This window comes from Canis lupus, chromosome 3 (assembly GCF_048164855.1).
Source record: "Canis lupus baileyi chromosome 3, mCanLup2.hap1, whole genome shotgun sequence".
Lineage (NCBI taxonomy): Eukaryota > Metazoa > Chordata > Mammalia > Carnivora > Canidae > Canis > Canis lupus.
The window spans coordinates 83,932,299-83,953,019 of NC_132840.1; the positions used below are offsets into that span (position 1 = coordinate 83,932,299).

Below are 20,721 nucleotides of genomic sequence, written 5' to 3' on the forward strand. Positions count from 1 at the left end.
TACTCTTACCCTTATTAGTCTTACCTTTTACCATGTGCAAGAGCAAGACTCAAACATGAGTACATATTGATATTTCTGCTATATAATTTTCCAACGGTTTGTCTGCCCTTGATCTTAATGGCCTGAGTAGAAGAGAAAGGGAGAGGAATTTGTCCATTCTACCCAACAAGATCCTTCCACCAAACACAGAGTTTCTCTTTCCTCCTCTCCTTGATAGGGGAGTCTCTCCAAAGGTTGACTCCTTTTTCTGCCACGTAGTTCTGTGTTCCCTGACTTCATTCACTGTATAACCTTTAAGGAGGCACTTTTACCAGAAAACAAAGGGATTACCAGGAAGAGGAGACTGGACCACAGAAGTGATACGACCGCCCTTGTGATGTTGAGACAACTGGATGAAAATGCCTGTATCTGCCAGTCGTTATGGCAAAAGGGGATGATCTGATCCCTGACTATATCTGGGGGGCCTACCAGCCCCTGGTTTGTTGGAGAGCACTCCAGTTTAGGGACTTGCCTTCTTGTTCCGGCAGAGAACTCTTCCCATGGTCCCCACTCAGCAGAACCAGTCTCCACCTTAGAAGCTCTGTTATCCTCTGGTGAGGCCCAAATGCCGTTTCATGCTGTGTTTTTGTTTTTCTTAAAAATATATACATATATTTTTTACAGTTAGTATTTGGCAAATTTGAATACTTTTACCTGTCGTCTTTTTATTCTCTATTAGTCTTTGGTTAGAATCTCAGCTAATCTCATCCTTCACATCTCCGTTTAAATAACACCCTTTTGGGGGCATCCTGACTGCCTATATTTGGTTAAATCCTCTTGCTGAATGCTCTTTATAGCACCTTGAATTACTTCTTTCTTAAGTGTCCGCCATCTGGCCAGACCATAAGCTGGGCAAGGACCTGGTCTGTCTTGTGTACTGTTTTATCCTCAGTTCTTGGCACGGCGTCTCCATGAGGTATTCCATAATTTGTTAAATTAAATTGAATTTTATTCTCTTTTATCCCACTTTGTTTCTATTCTTTGCAACCAAAGGCAAGCTATAGAGAATACATTTCAGCCAGGATTAGAATGCATAGGGAGAAGGAGGAAATGAACTTGAATTTGGAAAATTACATTTTGGCACGAGACAGGTTCTAAGTTTGGCAGATGCTTTTCCTTCTGGGTAATCAGGAGCTCGCCTGTGGACCCGCGGGGCCACTTGCAGAAAGGTAACCTCTTGTGGCTTTTTCTAGAAGCTTTGCCCAGTGCCCTGGTGTTAGGCACATGTCCCCAGCTTGCCTGGTAGAGATTCCCATACTATGAAGGTGGGTCTGGACGTAGCAGAGAAGGGAGGACAGTTTCAGAACTGAAGTCAAAAAGATTCCCTAGTGAGTAAACTCACTGAACGTTTTTCATTCTTGAAATTCTCTTTGGCCATTTTCATCGAGCCTCTGCTCTTCTACTTGTGCTGCTTCCTCCTTAGGCAAGTCTGTCTTGTTTGTTGCTTCTTTTTCCTTCTCCAGCCCCATTGATAAAGTCGGACCCCAGGGCCCAGGCCTTGATCCTCTGTTGTTTGTAAGTGTTTATTTCTTGGAGATGGATTTGACTTTCAACCCTTCAACTCTGGAGCACTTCTAGGCACTATGGCCTGTGACTGTCCCTGCCTGTTAGGCATCATCGCTTGGGTGTCCGATTGTTACCGTAAACTCAATAAGCCTCTGTAAGCCTGATCTTTTCCACCAGGACATTCTCTCATGGCGGAGGTGCCACAGTTCCGGCCTGGGCCGCTAGAGTCTTTGGGTATTCATGTGTCTGCACCTGTCTCCCCCTGAGTCTGGTGGTTTTCCAGATCCTGTTGGGTTTTTCCTTGACAGTGGGTCCGGCATCCATGCCTTCATTTCTCCCCCCAACCCAACTCCTCCTCTTTCCACGATGAGGCCCTATATTCTCTAGAACACAGCCACCTGTCCTGAATTCCTAGGGTTCTTATCCTACCCAGCATTGCCACATGCTTCTTGGTTTTCCTTTGTTTTCTTTTTTTAATTTTAATGTCTCATTTTCCCAATGAGATAATTAGCTTTTTGAGGGCAGAGATGGAGAATTGTCTTCCTGTCTCCAGCAGTTAGCACAGAGCTGCAGAGCTGTGGATCAGGTTCACTGGTGATAGTGACAGTGAACAAGAAGACTCCTCCTGGTCGGCTTTGTGTGGACTGCATCCGTGGGACACCAGGACCCTCATTAGAAATGGCAAAACGCAAGGTCTGAAGCAAAGGGCTGGATCCGGTCAAGCACAAGAGAGCGGTGTTGTGACTTCTAATGAATAGAGGCATCTCCAAACTATGGAACATTGCTTCCTCCTGAGTGTTATGAAAAAAATCAGTGCCTCTCTTGGTCTGGCTCTTCATTGTTGGAAAATATTTCTCTTCATGCTCATTATCTGTCGTCTACCTTCTGCAAGCCCGTGGAGAGGTATCGCTGCCATTTTATAGAAGAGAAAACAGAAGCTTGGGAATCTGGTTTGACCAAGGCCGTAGAGCCCAAAGGTGACAGAAGCTTATCTCCAGCCCCCGTCTTCTGGTTCCAGGCAAAAAATGTGTGCCCAAGACATGGAGTTAGACACTGGGAAGAGGCGCATCCTGCTGTTGTCCTACAGAAGTTTGCAATGTCGAGAGAGAGAGAGAGAGAGAGACAGAGAGAGAGACAGAGAGAGAGAGAGAGGTGTCAACACATTAACTCTTACTCCAAGGTTTGAATTAAGTAAGGGTGAATAAGGACACAAACAAAATGCTGTGGGCGCTGGAAGGTAGGAGTGATTAATTCAGTCTTTGTACTGAGCAGCAGCTGCTCTGGGAAGCTTTCCGACAGTGAGTGGTTACGAGGTGTGGAAGAAAGCAGGTGTGGGTGTCTGTAGAAGACAGGATGGCCGGGAGGAGAGAGACTGTGCCATCTCCAGTATGTTCCTTGGCAGAAGGGCCTGGGGAGTGGCGGGGGCTCAGGGTGGCTGGCCCCCATCCCTGGGTAGTACGACGTCCAGGGCAGGAGGGGAAGGTCCCTAAACCCATCGGCCCCAGTGAGCTCGGTTGATTTTACCACGGGCTTTCTCGGTGTAGACCCGTGTCCCTGTGGGCGGCTGCCGTTTTGATGACACTGCGGGCTCACTGTGAGAGGACTGAGCTTGTCTCTGCTAAAATCCAGAATCCGAACAGATGGCGCCGTGCCATAGGCCTACCAGGGTCGCTCCGAGGTCCTCTGCCTATTTTCCGAACTCCCTACGTTTTTCTAAATGCACCCCCCACGCACCCTGAAATGTGTTCTCCCTCCTTCCTTGCTTTTTCAACCTTTGTGAACCTTCTGAAGTTTTTATGTAGCTAGATGCCTCTTCCAGGGTGGACAGAATGGCAGTCTCATGGGGATTTTGGAATACGTTTATTCCGTGTGTTTTTAATTCGTTTACACTTGACCCATCAAAATGCCCCCCTCCTTTTTTTTTTTTTTTCAATGAAGTAGTTAATGGCTGAGGCATTTTGTCAGCCTTTGAGTTGGCCTCTTAAAAACATTTTCTCTTTTCTTTCGTCGTACAAAATCACCCTAGAAACTTGGTGTGTGACAAAGCTGAAGGGCCCCTCGGAGCGTCTTTATATTCACTTTCATCCCTCCTCCCCTTCTTTCTCACGCTTACAGATTATCAATCTAGACACACGGTGACTGAATTTTCAGTCTCATTACCACTGACCCTCCGCTCAGCCTTTCCTTCACCCTCTTTCAGCATAAGGCAGGGCACGTGAATTCTAACCTGCTTCCCCTGCCGGTGTTAGAACTTGACTTTGGCCCGTCTAGTGTCTCCCCAGCTCCATTCTTCTTATTATTCATTTTTTTAAAATATTTTATTTATTTATTCATGAGAGACAGAGACAGAGGCAGAGACGCAGGCAGAGGGAGAAGCAGGCTCCCTGCAGAGAGCAGGACTCGGTCCCAGGACCCCGGGATCATGCCCTGAGCCGAAGGCAGACGCTCAACCACTGAGCCACCCAGGTGCACCTGCCTCCATCCTTCTTGGGAATGGCTGTGCTTTGGGCCTCCTAAGTGTTGCATGATTTTTTTAAAAAAATTTTTTTATAGGTCTGTAAAACCCAAGTCATGATTTCTGGAGTCTTGATAGTTCTAGGGGATGTCCGGCCAGGTTAGCCCTCCCGCCCTTTCCTGTTAAATCCCTGCTGCTCTAAGGGCATTTGAAGACCTGTGTGTGGCAAAGAGAACGTGGCAGTTTCTGGCGTGGTGGTCGTGCACTGCATCTGAGGGTGCACCTGACAAGGCCCCCCACGTGCGTGGGGCACGAGTAAGCCTGCCTTCTTGGTAAGGAGACGTGTCTGCTTTCCTTTTGGCTCACTCGCAGAGCATCAGGCCACTCCAGGGAAGGACAAGGAGGGAACAGCAATGCAACACCCACCAGGCACTTCACATAGGGCAACGCATGTCGTCCTCACCGGGATCTTCCGGGGCGATCTCCCATTAGCCCTCCTTGATGGAAGAGGAAACTAAGAAAGTGCGGGCAACCTGTTCAAGATCCCTCCACAAGTGGGTGGTGGAGACAGATCCGCTTCTTTCCCCTACCCCGGATTACCAGCCAGTTGGTTAGGAATGTGAGCCTACGGGAGTCATGTGGTGTGGGTGATTGTGTGATTTTTTCCCAGGAAACTCAGCTAGAGCCACCCGGTGTGCCCCATGGAGCCTGTCCGGTTATCTGGGAATTTCTGCACCGTGTCTTTGCGTGTGCTGCTTTCGACCCTCCGAAGCTTTCAGCGGATATATAGGTCACACATTCCTGGAACATAAATCAGTCAAGCAGGCAGCTTAGAGATTCTTATCCACTCAGACCTTTGGCCCTCGCCTGTGTCAACCGGAAATGTGGGTGTGGAGAGGCAATTTGGGGCCTGGTATGTTGGAGGATTGGACGAGGAGCCCACGGGAGGTGCGGAGGAACGAAAACTGTTCTTTGGGGCTTCTGCTGCGAGGGCCGAGTGCAGCTGTGGCTGGGGGGCCAGGCTTCTGCCCTGGAAGATGATTCACACCGAGGGCATGTGCCTGGGACCGGCAGCCCCGGGGATGCCCCTACCTGGCTCCCACAAACTCACATGTGCCAGGTCAGTGTTTCAGAATCAGCACCGTGGGAAGATGTTCTCTTTCGCCTACCCAATGTTCTGCGGCGTCCCAAGCACCCCGGGATGTCCCATGGCTTACCTACCGCTAGTGAAATCGGATTTTCTAATCCAAAACCTGATTCAACACGGTCAGACGTTTGGGAGGGAATGACTCCTAGGTACACACAATCCGCCGAGCCACATGATACCCCATCCTGCAGCAAAAACTTTGGTTAGGGGGTTGGTTGGAGGAAAACAGCGATTAGAAAATGCATTCATTGTGGTCATGTTTACACTCCGTTTGTCAACTAAAAATGTGTTTGTTTAAACAATGTCCTTGGTTTATTACAGTCATTACTCGGTAGCAGATAATGTGCTTGAATTTCACAAGTGTATGTAAATGATCCAGCAGCGCAGGGCAGCTGTCTCCAGTCAGCATTTCGACATAGTGATCATTCTCAGGCCGAGAGAAGGCCGTACTTCCTACAGAGCACAGCGCATCATCCCCTTCGCAGGGACCGCAGTGCCCCCTAATGTATGCATTAATGGTACATTTTTTCCCCCCGACGATTTTTAGCCACAATACCAAAATGTGGCTGGACGATCTCACCATCCTTTTGTGGGAATCTGAAATGGGGGTTGCAAGCGCTCTGAGATTATAGCTTGGGGCCAGTGTTGCATTGGAAATCGGGTCGTACAATAAACCAAGAAAAGACAGCAGACAGCTGGCCGAAGTACATGTTGTCTCACTTTTCTGCTCCCCATTGGGTTTGCCTTTTGGGACACTCAGTGCTTTGTAGCGCACACATCACCCACGGACTTCTGGTGCCGTCGAGCTTGTTCCTTCCAAGTACCCAAAACTCAACACATGGCCCCACCGCAGTTATATTACTTACAAGGCGGTCCTCCCGAAATCCCCGGTGGCCTTGTCTGTGTGCCTCCAACATCACGAGTAGACTGCGGCTCTGTCACTGAACGTGCACTGGAATTTCGGGTCAAGATTGCTGCAACTGCAGGCTTTGGTGAAGGACGGTGCCTTAGATCACTGTTGTTCATGGGAATTTTTTTTTTTTCTTTTGCAAGTAAGCCCTACATACAACGTAGGGCTTGAACTCATGACCCTGAGATCAAGAGTTGCTCTACAGACTGAGCCAGCCAGGCACCCCCGTTTGTGTTGTTTTCAGTGAAGTTTTTTTGTTGGGTTTAGGCCTCAGAGAACCAAACTGCATAAATCTCCAAAAGCCATTTATTTGTTGTTTGAGAACAGATGATGAACAATGTTCTGATAGTTTCAGGTGTACAATATTGTGATTTGACAAGTTTATGCATTATACTATGTTCACCACGAGTATAACTATCATCTGTCCCCATACGGAGCTATTATGGTCTCATTGACTATATTCCCTATGCTGTGCCCTTTATTCTCAGGACTTATTCATTCTAGAGCTATATACCTGTATCTCCCCTCCCCTTCACCAATCTTGCCCTTCTCCCAATCTTCCACCCCTCTGGCCACCATTCGTTTGTTCTTTGTATTTATAGGTCTGATTCTACTTTTTATTTATTAATTTTTTTCTAGATTTCATTCATGAATGAGATCATATGGTTTTCCTCAGTTTGATTTATTTCACTTAGCATAATACCCTCTAGGTTCATCTGTGTTGTCTCAAATAGCATGATTTCATCCTTTTTATGGCTACATAATATTCCATATATATGTGATTCTTATCTAAATATATATATATATATATTTAGATACCCTACATCTTCCTTAACCATTCCTCTCTTGATGGACACTTAGGATGCTTCTGTATCTTGGCTTTTTTTTTTTTTTTAATAATGCTACAGTGAACACATGCATGTGTATATCTTTTTGAATTGATGTTTTATATCCAATAAGTGTAATTACTAGATCATATGGAATTTCTATTTTTAATTTTTTAAGGGACCTCCATACCATTTTCCACAGAGTGGTTGTGCCAATTTACATTCCCATCAACAGTGTATGAGTGTTCCTCCAAAAGCCATTTTTGAATAACAGCAATTGCTTTCAACCTACGAGAGGATAGGATCATCAAAAGAAGTTTTTCCTTAAATTAATCTATAAGGTTAGTGTAACTTGAACCCAATTTTTAGTGAGATTTGCCTTTTTAGAGACTGACAAGTTGATGCTAAAATTTGACTGGACAAATAAATGAATGGCAATGGCCAAGAAAATTTTATAAGAAGAATAAAGAGGGAGGAGTTAGTCTTCCAGATAACAAAACTCCCTTAAAAAACCACAATAATTAAAGTGGAGTGGTCAGCTTGTATATTAGTTCAGTCAGTCGGAAGAGTCCAGAAATAGACACATGTATACATAATAGGACCTAACTAATTTTAGGGCCCCATATGGCCCAGTGCATATGTACAGAATTATATTCAAGGACAATAGAAATCTGGCCACGGAAGCCTTGAAATGTGAAGATCTTCAGTTTTTCTGAAAGCGCGTATTCACGGATTATACACAGTATACACCTGAAATGTTTTTCAGAAATTTTCTCTAAATAAGTATCCGTTGCTCCCTCCAAAGTTGCAGACTCACCCCAGTTTCTAGATGCGTATGCTCTTTGGCTTCCTAAGCCTTACCTCTCCCACCTGCCCCCTCCCCTACACCCACCACCTTCTCGTAGCAGCACCAGCACCGGTGTGTGACCGCCTCCGCGGAAGGCAGCCTTTGGGAAGGGTGATGCTGCTTTTCTGGGCAGCAGGAGAATCTCAGAATTCTGGTGACTGGAAACCCCTAGCAGACTCCCAGAATTCCCAGAATGAACAAAAAACTCCCCATTTTGTTTCTCCGGGAATTTAGTGAATCTTAAAGGTAGCATTTTAAGTCACTGGACTGGTCAATAAATGCTGTTGACATTGTTGGCTACCCATTTAGAAGAAATAAAGTGGCGTAATTTTACAAAATGAACACTTTTTAACAATTCTGTGTCTCAATAGGTTAGCATACAGGTTACTAGGTTTGGAGCATCTGTACGTTTGTGCTAATACGTAGGGATAGTTATGGAAGTTTATCTCTAAGGCTTAGGGTTGACAGTGAGGAGAGGGGACTTGTACTTTATATATTTCTGAATTGTTTTTAAATTTATTTTTTCCCCCAAAGATTTTATTTATTTGAGTGAGACCACAAGTAAGCGGTAGGGGCAGAGGGAGAGAGAGAAGCAGACTCCCCACCGATCGGGGAGCCCGACACAGGGTTGGATCCCAGGACCTGCAATCATGACCTGAGCCAATCCAAGTCAGACATTTAACCGAATGAGCCACCCAAGCACCCCTTATATTTTTTTGGGAACATATTGTATTACTTTTATAATAAAAATGAAAGAACATTTTCATTTTCTTTGGGTAAATATCCAGTAGTGGAATTATTGGATCATATAGGGTAGCTCTACTTTTAATTTTTTGAGGAGCCTCCATACTGTTTTCCACAGTGGCTGCACCAACGTACACATCCACCAACAGTGCACGCAGCTCCTTTTTCTCTACTTTCTCACCACTTGTTACTTCTTGTCTTTTTGATTCTAGCATTTCCTTGCTGAAAGAAGATGTGGTATATATATACACACAGACAGACAGACACACACACACACGCACAATGGAATATCATTCAGCTTCAAAAAAAGAATGAGACCTTGCCATGTGAGACAACGTGGATGGACCTAGAGGATATTCTGCTAAGGGAAAGAAGTCAGAGTGAGAAAAACAAATACCATGTGGTTGCACTTATATGTTGAACCAAAAAAACCAAACCAAACAAATGAGTAAGCCAACAAACAAAATGCAGAATCAGACCTATAAATACAGAGCACAAACCTTTGGTTGTCAGAGGGGATGGGATGTGTGGGGGGATGGGTAAATGATCGAAGGGGAGTGGGAGATGCAGGCTTCCAGCTATGGAATAAATAAGTCATGGGAGTAAAAGGCAACCACCTAGGGAATATAGTGAATGATTGTAATAGCATTGGATGGTGACAAATAGCAGCTACGCTTGTGGTGAGCGCAGCATAATGTATAAACTTGTTGAATCACTATGTTGTACACCTGGCACTAATGTGTAACATTGGGTGTCAACTATGCTCAAATTTAAAAAAAAAATGTTTTTGACCCCTCCCCAAAACAAAATAGCAGTTAAAGCGTTTATTGACTATTTCGGGGGTTTAAAATTTTATTTTTAATTTATATTCGGTAAAAATTCACTGTTTTTTTTTTTAAAGATTTTATTTATCCATGAAAGACACACAGGCAGAGGGAGAAGCAGGCTCCCTGTAGGGAACCTGATGTGATACTTGATCCCTGAACTCCGGGATCATGCCCTGAGAGGAAAGCAGAGCTTAACCACAGAGCCATCCAGGCGTCCCCAAAATTCACTGTTTAAGTGTATGGTTATGAGTTTTGACAAATGCATAAAATTGTGTAACCCAGAACCACAGTCAAGATACAAAACAGTCCTGTCATCCTGTCACTAGATGGTAGCTACATGTGTGGTGAGCACAGTATAAGGTATAGAGTAGTCTGATCTCTGTGTCGTACACCTGAAACTACACATGAATAATAATAATAATAAACCGGCCTTGTCACTTCCCCCCTTCACCACCAGTTATCTTGTGTTCCCTCTTTATGGTCAGTTTCCTCTTCTACCCTTAATCTCTGGAAACCACTGATTTCTAGATGTCTTCGCCATCTCTAGTTTTGCATTCTCCAGAATGTCATATAAGTGGAATTCTACAGCTTTGAGTCTGGCTTTGTTCACTTAGCACAATGTGTTTGAAATTTATTCATGACGCTGCGTGTATCAACACTTTGGTCCCTTATCGTTCTTGAATAGTATTCTCTTATCCCATTGTGTGTATGTGCCACACTTTATTTCTCCATCCTAGTTGAGGGATATTTGCGTTTCCAGTTTTTGATAATTACTAATAATGCCACTATAAACATTGGCATATAGATTTTTATGTTTTCTTTCTTTTTTAAGGATTTTGTTTATTCATGAGAGACACAAAAAGAGAGGCAGAGACATAGGTAGAGGGAGAAGCGGGCTCCCTGTGGGAAGCCTGATGTGGGACTTGATCCCAGGATTCTGGGGTCACGCCCTGAGCTGAAGGCAGATGCTGAACCACTGAGCCATCCAGGCGTTCCAGGTTTTTTTTTTTTTTTTTTGCGTTCCAGGTTTTTATGTTTTCATTTCACTTGGCTTAATACCTAGGAGGGGAGGATTACTGGGTTATATGGTTGCTGTAAGTTTAATTTCATACGAAAATGCCAAACTGCTTTTCAAAGATGGTATACTGTTTTGCATGCGTTCCCATCAGCGGCGTAAGAGAGAGAAGTTGCTCCACATCCTTGTCAACACTTGATATTGTCAGTTTATAAAAATTTTTTGACCATTCTAACAGCTGTGTAGTGGTATCTTGTTGTAGTTTTATTTTTTTAATATATATTTTATTTACTTAGAGAGCACTATGCAAGTGAGGGGAGGGGCAGAGGAAGGGACAGAAAATCTTGAGCAGACTCCACGCTGAGCACAGAACCCCCACGTGGGGCTTGACCCCAGGCCATGAGCTCATGACCTGAGCCAAAATCAAGAGTCCCACGCTCAACAGTCTGAGCCACCCAGGCTCCTCTTGTAGTTTTAATGTGCATTTCCTCAATGGCTGATCATGCTAAGTATCTTTTCCTGTACATATATACTGTCTATGAATCCACTTTGGTGAAGTGTCTGCTCAAAACTTTTGCTCATTTCTTATTGGGTGATTTTTTTTTAATTGTTGAACTTTGAGAATTTTTAAATATATCCCGGATGCAAATCATTTGTCAGGTGTGTCATTTGCAAATATTTTCTCCCCGTGCGTAGCTTATGTTTCCATTTTCTTAGTACTTTTGCCAAGTAAAAGTTGTTAATTTTTAAAAAAGATTTTATTCATTTATTTGACAGAGAGACTGAGGGAGCACAAGTAGGGGAAGCTGCAGAGGGAGAGGGAGAAGCTGGCTTCCCATTGAGCAGGGAACTCAATGTGGGCCTCCATCCCAGGACCCTGGGATCATGACCTGAGCCAAAGGCAGACGTTTAACCAACTGACCACTCAGGCACCCCTAAAAATTAATTTTGATGGAGACCAGTTTTCCCCCTCTTCTTTGATGTGTTATTCTTTGGGTGTCATAGCTAATAATTCCCTGCCTAATCCAAAGTCTCAAAGATTTTTCTCCTGTGTTTTCTTCCAAAAGTTTTATAAGTTTGTGTTTAGTTTTGGATCTATGATCCGTTTTCAGTTGATTTTTAAAAATAAGTTATGAGTTCTAGGTTCCGTTTTCTCTTTTTTTGCATATGGGTATTCAGTCATTCCAGGACTGTTTGTTAAAGACTATCACTTCTCCATATTAAAGTTTTTATTTTAAAAGAAAGAATAGGACTCTGTGTAGCATGAGGACTCAAATACCTTCTATCACAAGAGGAGAAAATTCTTTAGAGCCATTGGCTCAGAGAGAGTCCTCTTTGCTCAGAGCTCATTTTACTAGCAGTGTCATAAAACCAAACATATTTTATACTCCATTGCTGCGATTTCTAGGTTGTTGAGATTTTTTGTTTTTGGGATTTGGTTTTTTTTTTTGGGGGGGGGTCCAGATTTTCAGAAGAAGCTTTAACTACTTATGGGTGTGAAAATTCTTTTTTGACAAATTGGACCTATATTAAAACTTTGCAATGAGAACAAAACTAAAGTTCATTTAGTCTCTTTCTTTTTTAGATTACAAAAATAATATGTCTTGGTAGTAAAACATAAATACAGTTGACCCTTGAATAATACAAGTTTGAATTGCATGGGTTCACTTCGATGCAGATTTTTTTCCCAATAAGCACAGTACAATGTATTTTCTTTTTCTTACAATTTTCTTAATAACATTTCCTTTCTCTAGCTTCATTGTAAGAACACAGTATATAATAAATAAATAATAACACAAGATATGTGTTAATCAACTGTTTATCAGTAAGACTTCTGGTCAAGGGTAGGCTACTAGCAATTACATTTTTGGAGAGTCAGAATTTATACATGGATTTTCAACTGTGGGATCAGTACCCCTAACCCCCGTGTTGTTCAAAGGTCAGCTGTATTGCAGAAGTATCATCTAGGGGTCAGGATACCATGACATAGTGGTTTCCTACTACTTCTGTTGCCTTTCCTTGGTCCCTTTGACGGGCTTCGTTTCCTTTTTATGGCCTTAGATGTTGGCCTACCCCCTTGCCCAATCCTTGGATCTTTATATTTATTCCACTCACTCTCTAGATGGTGTCATTTAATCCTGTGGTTCTAAGTGCCACATGTACTCCCATGAGTCAGGGCTGTGTCTCCAGCCTAACTCCTCTCTGAACTCCAGACTGGTATACGTAGTTGCCTCTTCAACAAGGCTACCATGTGCCATGGCAGCTCTTCTAAAACACAGATCCTGGTCGGCTCTTCACCCAGTCTTTCCCTTCATGGTAACTGGCACCATCGTTCTTCTATGTGCTACGGCCAAAAACCCAGACCTGACTTGGCAGCTCTCTGTAGCTCAGACATGACATTCAGCCCTCGCACAGGCTCTTCCACCCTAACAGTAAAGCACATGCAGCTCACTCCTGCAGCTGCTACCTTTCTGGCCCGTGGCATGGTGGTCCCTGGTCTAGAACACTGCCTCGCCTCCTGGCTTAACTTCTCGGCCTCCACGCCCACCCCCCAAGTCGGTCCCCTGCACGGCAGCCACAGGGACCTTCAGGATGTGAATCACATCACGTCCTTCTGTAGCTCAACTCTCGCCAATGCTTTTATCACATCCTGAAGAAAATCCAAACTCTTTGCCCTGGACTTTGAGAACTTACGTGATCTGACTATGGCATATTTCTCCAAATTATTATTTCCTATGACACGTCCCCCACCCCCCGACCCACTCTGCTTTTTTGCTACTCTTTGAACACAAGCTCATTCCCACTTTAGGGCTTTGCTTGACCTGGTTCTGTGCCCCTGGGTGCTCTTGCCAAGGTTCTCCTCTCCACAGAGTCACCTGTCTGCCCAACTGTCATCTCTTCCTTGCCTCTCTGAAATGCCTGCCCCCTCCTCACCTGCCCCATCTTCTCAATCTGCTGTGGTTTTCTTCATAGAAGTTATCACACCTGGCATTATATATATTTATTTGTTTGCTGTCTACCTTCCAGACTAAAATGTAAGCTTCCTGAGAGTGGGACTTTATGTTATTTACTGCTCTGTCCCCAACTTTTAGAACAGAGTATAGCCCCATAGTAGATGCTCAATAAACATTCATGGCAAGATTGAATACAGGATTAGAGTAATACATGTAGACTACTTTTCACCCTGTTTCACTCCCACACCTTCTCTAGAGGTAACCACTGGTAATAGTCTGGTGACTAATTTCCTGGGCTTAAAAAAATGCACTTATAAGTACAGACACACATCTAGATTTTTTTAAATAGATTGTAAATTGTCCCATACCTTTATTTTCTCTCAATAATTTATTTTAGAGTTTTTTTCCATTTTAATTTATCTATTTTTCCATGTAATCAATCAATCTGTTTATACAGATCTTTTTAGTGGTTACATTGTAGCTCATACTGTAGATGTACCACAATTTAATCATTTTCCTCTTGACATGTGGGTTGTTTTTCCTTTTTCACAATTATAATCAAGGCTGCAGTGAATATACTTGTACATAAATCTCTGTGCAAAATTGATCTCAAATTATAGAATTGCTTGATCAGTAATGTGAGAGGTACTGCTTAGTTTGTCCTTAAAGACTATACCAATTTACACTCTCACCAATAATCTATGAGAGCCCATTTCCCCATATCCTTGTCAAAGCTAGATACTACCACTCCTCCAAAGTGTTTTTTAATGTTAGGGGAAAAATGTTTAACTTTCTTACAAAAGAGAAAGCTGAAACTCTGGTGATAAAAAGTCTTATAGATGGGTAGATAAGTAGCCACTCCCTGTACTGGTAAGCTCCTAGGTTTCTAGATCATAAGTTAGCCTGTTTAATAAAGGTGGTTCCTTTTTAAAAAATGTCAGAATTAGGGATGCCTGAGTGGGTCAGTGGTTGAGCATCTGCCTTTGGCTCAGGGCGTGACCCCGGGGTCCCGGGATCGAGTCCCACATCAGGTTCCCTGCATGGAGCCTGTTTCTCCCTCCTTCAAAATCTTGAAAAAAAGATTAAAAAATAAAAAATAAAAAAATGTCAGAATTAAAGGAATAAAGTGATTTGAGTTGAGAAACACCTCGTGTCTGCGTCTATAAAGAAGCTTTCAGAGACTGTTTTCAAAAAGGGACATTTCATAATGTATCCTGGGAGACCCAAAACCACAGGCCTGACCGAGTATTCTCATCTTCTTGCTATAATTCATTCCCAGATGATTTTTTTTCCCTCAAAAAGAATCCACAACACAAAACCTCCAGTGTTAGCATTGGCTGGAGAGTTAATGGAAGACATAGCCATTGGTGATTTATTATTTAACAACTTTGTGGTTTGTACTGGGCTTTATGAGAAGGAGTCAAAGAACAAGAGAAGTTATCTGTTTTAATACCTGTACCTGAGATCCAAGACAGAAGCACAGGGATGAATAAGAAGACAAATGCCAACCTAGAGGAGGGAGATACAACACAAGTAGCACCCGGGTGTTGCTGTGACATTGGTTGGTTTTAACCCAGAGCCAGTGTGAGCATTGGTTGGCTCGGATGCTTTGCCTTTGCCCTTGTAGTGAGCCATCAGGGCTGGGCCGAGTCCCGAAGGGCGGCCCCTGGGTCTTCTCTACTTTCATCAGATATCAAGATGGGCTTGGGATGAGAGGTACTCTTATGGCATCGGAATAGAGTTTGAAGAATTCCTTGAAATTATCTATTTTTACTCACTACATGGTTGGCAAGGCTGCGACCCAGAGAGACAAAGCGACTTACATGGGTCCCGATCATGACATTTTAAACATGATACTATTGAATGATGGAAAGGAAGAGCTCTTTTACTTGAACTTCAAAGACATAACAGATTCTTGGACAGAAAAGTACTCTGCCTTGAAATTCCTAAGGCAGGAGTGGCACATAACTAGCATATATGCCACCATACACCCCCGCAAATGCCCACGGCAGACTTGGGCAGGCAGCCTCAGCTCTGGTTTCTCAGCCAAGCTCTGACCCAGCCCGACAGTCCTGCCTCACACGGCGCTGTAGGCCGTGAGCGGGTGCTACTGGAGCTGAGTTTTCCCGTGAATTAAAATCTGTTTCTGTTTGCCCCCCTCTTCTGAATGATGTGCCCCTGTGATTCATGATGTGATAAAAGTCCTAGACTTCGAGCCAGAAGAACGTGGTTTGACTCCTGGATCTTCTTGCTCCCTGGCTCCCTGATCTTAGGCAAGTCCCTTAGCCGTTCACTCAGGCTTGTCTCTGAAATGAAGGAGTTGAGTTAAATCATGTTTAAGCATCCTTCCAGCTCTGAAAATGTTAGGATTCAAGTTTGGAGACCTCTCAGTAAGAATTCATAGTTGCAACTATGGTTTTTTTTTTTTTTTTTTAAGATTTATTTATTCATGAGAGACACCGAGAGAGGCAGAGTCACAGGCAGAGGGAGAAGCAGGCTCCATGCAGGAAGCCTGATGTGGGACTCGATCCCAGGACCCCAGGGTCACGACCTGAGCTGAAGGCAGAGGCTCAACCACTGAGCCTCCCAGGCGTCCCAGCAACTATGTATTTTTATAAAGAGCAGAGGTGGCTCTCAGGCAGTTTGTATGTCGCAAATCTATTCTGTATTCTTCAGTACATGTTTCTAGCTTTTTCTGGCTTTTTGAAGTTTCTAGCTTTTTCTACAACTTCTGCTCAGACTATTGACCCATATCCATAAAATCAGAATTTAGAGGTTTAAAAGGGGGGCAATGCCCTCTTAATACCAGATGAGTTGCAGGAGCCTCTTCTTGGCCGTGGGGAGCTTGGGTGTTCTCACCTGCGCACCCACGACTTCTAGGTCTTGAGGTCCTTCTTCTTCCCTTTCTCCCATTAGAGAGAGACCCTCCTTAGGATCAGAGGCCCGCCCCCACTTCATCAAATGGGTCTGGGCGAGTGGTCCTCTGAGGGCCCCTGGCTTCCTTCCACCCTGGCTCCTCTCATGACCTGCCCCCCTCTGTGTCTTCTAGGCCCCGCTTCCCTTCGGGCATACCCTCTCCTCTCAGTGATCACCCGACAGCCTACGGTCATCTCCCACCTGGTCCCTGCCACCCCGGGAGCCGCCCAGGCACTGTCCTGCCACCCAGCCTCCGAGGCCACCTCCGCTGAGGCCCCAGGGGGCGAGGCCCTAGGCAGCAGCGAGTCGGAGACAGAGCAGCCCACGCCGCGGCAGAAGAAGCCCCGCCGGAGTCGTACCATCTTCACCGAGCTGCAGCTCATGGGCCTGGAGAAGAAATTCCAGAAGCAGAAGTACTTGTCCACCCCCGACAGGTGAGAACCTGGAGAGGACTTTCCGCAGGGGAGGCCCTGGGGAGGGGGAGACGCCCTTGGCTGCCGGTGTGGGGCGGGTGGCCTCCGGACTGTTTTAGGAGGCCCTGCAGCGTGGTGGGGGTGTCGTCCTGGCTCGGGGCCCGGCCTGCTCAGCAGAACCCAGCCCGCCAGCACGGGCGCTGCAGCCCTGGAGTCTGCCCGGTGCTGGACATCCTGCCCCTGCCCCATCCCCGTGTTGAGCTCCTCCAGTGGGAGAGGCACAGTCGGGTTTAGAGAACGGTTGCCCAGGCTGTGAACTGGAAAACAGGTTGTTTGTGGGGTTTTTTAAGATTTTATTTATTAATGGGGGGGTAGGGTGGGCAGAGACAGAGGCAGAGGGAGAAGCAGGCTCCACGCAGGGAGCCCGATGCAGGACTTGACCCTGGGACTCCAGGATCACGCCCTGGGCCGAAGGCAGATGCTTAACCGTGAAACCACCCAGGCGTCCCAGGTTTGGTTTTTAAAGCCACTTACACGTAAGATCAGGTGCAGTGGGTTCGATGTGGGACTGGGGCCCATGAGCCTCAGAGGCTTCCCCCCACCCTCCAGCTCCCCAGCTGGCCAGGCTCTTGACCTCGGTTGAGGAGCTGTTCGAAGTCCTGGTAAATTCCATGGATAACAAGTCAGAACCCCTTGGCTGAGAGATGAGGAGGACCTGGGTGAAAGTCCCTTCTTTAAACCCCTTTGAGATCCAGGTGAGGGGACTGTGACCCCAGCTTTACTCAGAGGCTTTAATATCTCACCTTATTTTTTTTAAAAAAGACTTTATTTATTTATTCATGAGAGACACCGAGAGAGAGGCAGAGACCCAGACAGAGGGAGAAGCAGGCGCCATGCAGGGAGCCCGATGTGGGACTCGATCCCGGGACCCCAGGATCATGCTCTGGGCCGAAGGTGGCACTAACCACTGAGCCACCCAGCGGTCCACTCTCACCTTATTTCTTTAATTTAGTGTCTTTGCTGCAAAATATGCAAGAATGTATGTCTTACCTTGTTCCTTCAAACTCCGGGGATCTGGAGATGGCTGAGCTAATATGTGATCCTATTTATTGGGAGGGTTTTCTAGGCCCTTTTCCTGTTCTTTTGCTCACTTGCTTGTCCCTATGAGGTTTGACCCTAGTCCCATTAAGGGGAAAGGGAAGAAAACTCAGATGCGTCTCCTAAGCTAGTTAGTAGCTGTTTGACCCAAATTTAAATGGGAGAGGAGTGTACAAATCACTGACCAAAGGGCACTCGCTTACTGATTCAGTTCCTCGAGCGCTCATCAGCTGCATGGTGGGGACTTTGCTGTGTGCAGGGCACTGTGGCAGAGGCTGTGAGTCCAGAAAGCAGGAGACAAGAGGCCTACTCTGGAGGAGATCGTAGGGAAGGACAACAGGTAGCTATGACACAGGGCACGGGTCCCGGGGCCAGGATGTTACCAAGGCCTGGAGGAGTATAGAGACAGTGCTGACTGTGCCAGGCCGGGGTTGGGAAGGCCTCTCAGAGGAGGCAGAGGAGCTCCGGTTCCACGGGGAATGGCACACACAGGCACGGAGGCCGTCTCACCGGGCGTGTGGAGGGAACTGCAAGTGGTCGGGATGTCTACAGACCGGGGTGCAACAGGAGCGTGGCAGGAGACGAGGCTGGAGGTGGGAAGGCTCGGATACCTGGCCAAAGAACCCGGACTTGGTCTTCACTGGCAGCCACTGAGAGCTGGAAGGGACATGGCCAGGTTTACATTTTAGACTCGCCACCTTGGTGGCACAGAAAGTGGTTCATCTCAGGGGGAGAGGGTGGAGCAGGGGACTGGGAGGGAGTCTGGGGATCATCACTGAAGGTGGTGAGAGTGGGAACAGGGAAGGGGGGATAGGTTGGAGAACAGTTTTGAAGGTGGAATGGACAGAGTTGACGTTGGCTTGAGGAAGAGGCTTGAGGAAGAGAGGAGACAGCTAGGAAGGCTGTGTCTCCTGGATGGGCCACCGCGTGGACAGGGATAGCGTGACCGAAGTTGCAAGGCCAAGGCCAGGTGGGTTTGGTGGAGGAAAGAGGGAGTTCTGTTTGGACTTGAGCATCTGGGGAGCCTTTGGCCAGACGGTGGAGATGCGGCTGGTAGCTGGGGATTGACAGAGGGCTCCCCGGGTATCGGCAGCTATTCTGGCCCCCTCAGCGGCTAGCGGGGAGCCTCGGAGAGGTGGGCGGCCAGGTGAGGCGGGTGCCTTGTTTAGGACTTGCCTGGTGGCCCACCGAAAGGGCTTCCACAGCCTGGGGAACATTCTAGGCTTACTTTCTAGAAGCCAGGGAACATTCTAACAGAAATGCTAATTCCTCCTCAAGCTCCTGGGACTTCCTGCTACCTGCCCAGGCACCTCTCAGGTGACCTACGCAGGATTGATTCACTTGCCTGGGGAGAAGGACACCATCTGGCTGGCGTGGAAGCTGCCGCCTTCCCCCGCCCTCTCCCATGTTTCTCACCTCCCTACGTGACCAGGGCCATGAGCACGGCCTCCTCCCACAGCTTTCTCCCTCTCCCCCCTCCCTGTTTGTTTCTCCAGTTCCCTAGGTGACCCCATTTAAGCGAATATGCAGGGAAGTGAGAATTTGTAACGGTGGCAGGTAATGAGAGAAAGCTGATGACAGTGAAGCCAGAGTGAGTCAGGGGTGCATTTTTCCCAAGTGAGCTAACCCCATTTGCTAAGGCAGAGCTGTGCACGGAGCCTGCCCTTGACTAATGCACCTGATGGCCTCAGGTGAACCGGGCTGGGAGGCGCAGTGGGCGCCCGGGAGGCCAGAAGCCTGGGGGGCAGCCCCTGGGTGTTTGGTTCCTAATGAACGGCTGCCTGGGAAGCAGGCTTCGTCGGTGGGGAGAGCTCAGTGCTGTTGGCGCTGGGAGTTCGCCTTCCGTCTGCTAATCCCCTTCACTGAAACTGCTGGCTCCCAGTAGCCCTTGCCCTGGGACAGCCGGATCCGTGTGAATGCACGTGTGACACAGGTTCCGAAGGGTTCTCAAGAAATTCTGTATTACTGGGGATTTAAATCGTGGGCTCTGGTTGGAGCAGGGGGCCCTGCACCTGGCAGTGCCAGCAGGTAGCACCTGGAACCTTCACTGCTGATGCCCATTGGTCCTCCTCATGGTGCGACACTGCTCAGCGCTCCCTGGGGAGAGAAAGTTGCCACCAAGAACTGGCACCTGGGAGTCCCCATGCCTCAGGCTTAGTGGCTGCAGAGATTTGTGTGACATAAGGGACCTCAGAGCCACAAATTATAATCCTCAGAAGCCTCAGAACTGTAATCCTCAGAAATCCAGGAGTTGGGAAGTGGTGGTGAGCACCGCTCCCTGTGTCTAGGGAGCCCATCCCAAGCTGCCGCTCTGGAAGTCCAGACTGCTGCATTGAGCAGGGTTAGAGCCACAGGGTGACAGCTGATGTTGGCTCGAGGAGGTGGTCCTTCCGGCCGGTGCTCAGGTAGGTCTGGGGTTCTTCTCAAGATCGGCCCACAGTAGTAGTCTTGAGGACTGAGTTCTCTGTCTCATTTAATGTGCTCCGGTCGGGTTGTTTGCTAACACCTTGTGATGTGACATCCGTGCATTAGCTCCACAAAAACCAGAGCAAGAGCTTCCCCTGGACAGATCTAACTTGTACAAAAAATATGGTGGGTGGAGGGGAGCCCCGTCCAGGAGGAGGCAGGCAAGTCGGACGGAAGTAGGTGAGAGGCTTCACCTCTCAGGCTAGGGTCATCGACCAGGGGTCAGCAAAATTTTCCTTGTATAGGACCAGAGAGAAAATAATTTCAGCTTTGTGAGCCGTTACAGTCTCTGTCACAACCACTCTACTCTGAGGCCGTAGCCTGAAAGCAGCCCGGACAGTACGCAGACCACTGGGTGTCTGTGTTCCGATAAAAACGTTCTTCACAAAAATGGGCAGCAGACAGGATTTGGCCATGGTCACCGAGGGATCCTAATCTCTCCAAGCTTCAGGTCTCTCATGCATAACATGGGTATAATTATACCCATCTCACAGTGTTGTGAAAAGAACAAATAAGACAGCGTGCGTCAGGGGCTGGGCATCAGGCCTGGGATGCCG

The 20,721-nt window shown here is 46.7% G+C and overlaps 1 protein-coding gene across 1 annotated transcript in view; it reads left to right on the forward strand.

Moving 5' to 3' along the window:
* Nucleotides 1–20,721, forward strand: part of BARX2 (BARX homeobox 2) — a 73,568-nt gene that overhangs the window by 42,813 nt on the left and 10,034 nt on the right. The window contains exon 2 of the mRNA XM_072822696.1: nt 16,321–16,621. Coding sequence (XP_072678797.1) covers nt 16,321–16,621 — 301 coding nt within the window. The remainder of the gene's footprint in view (nt 1–16,320; nt 16,622–20,721) is intronic.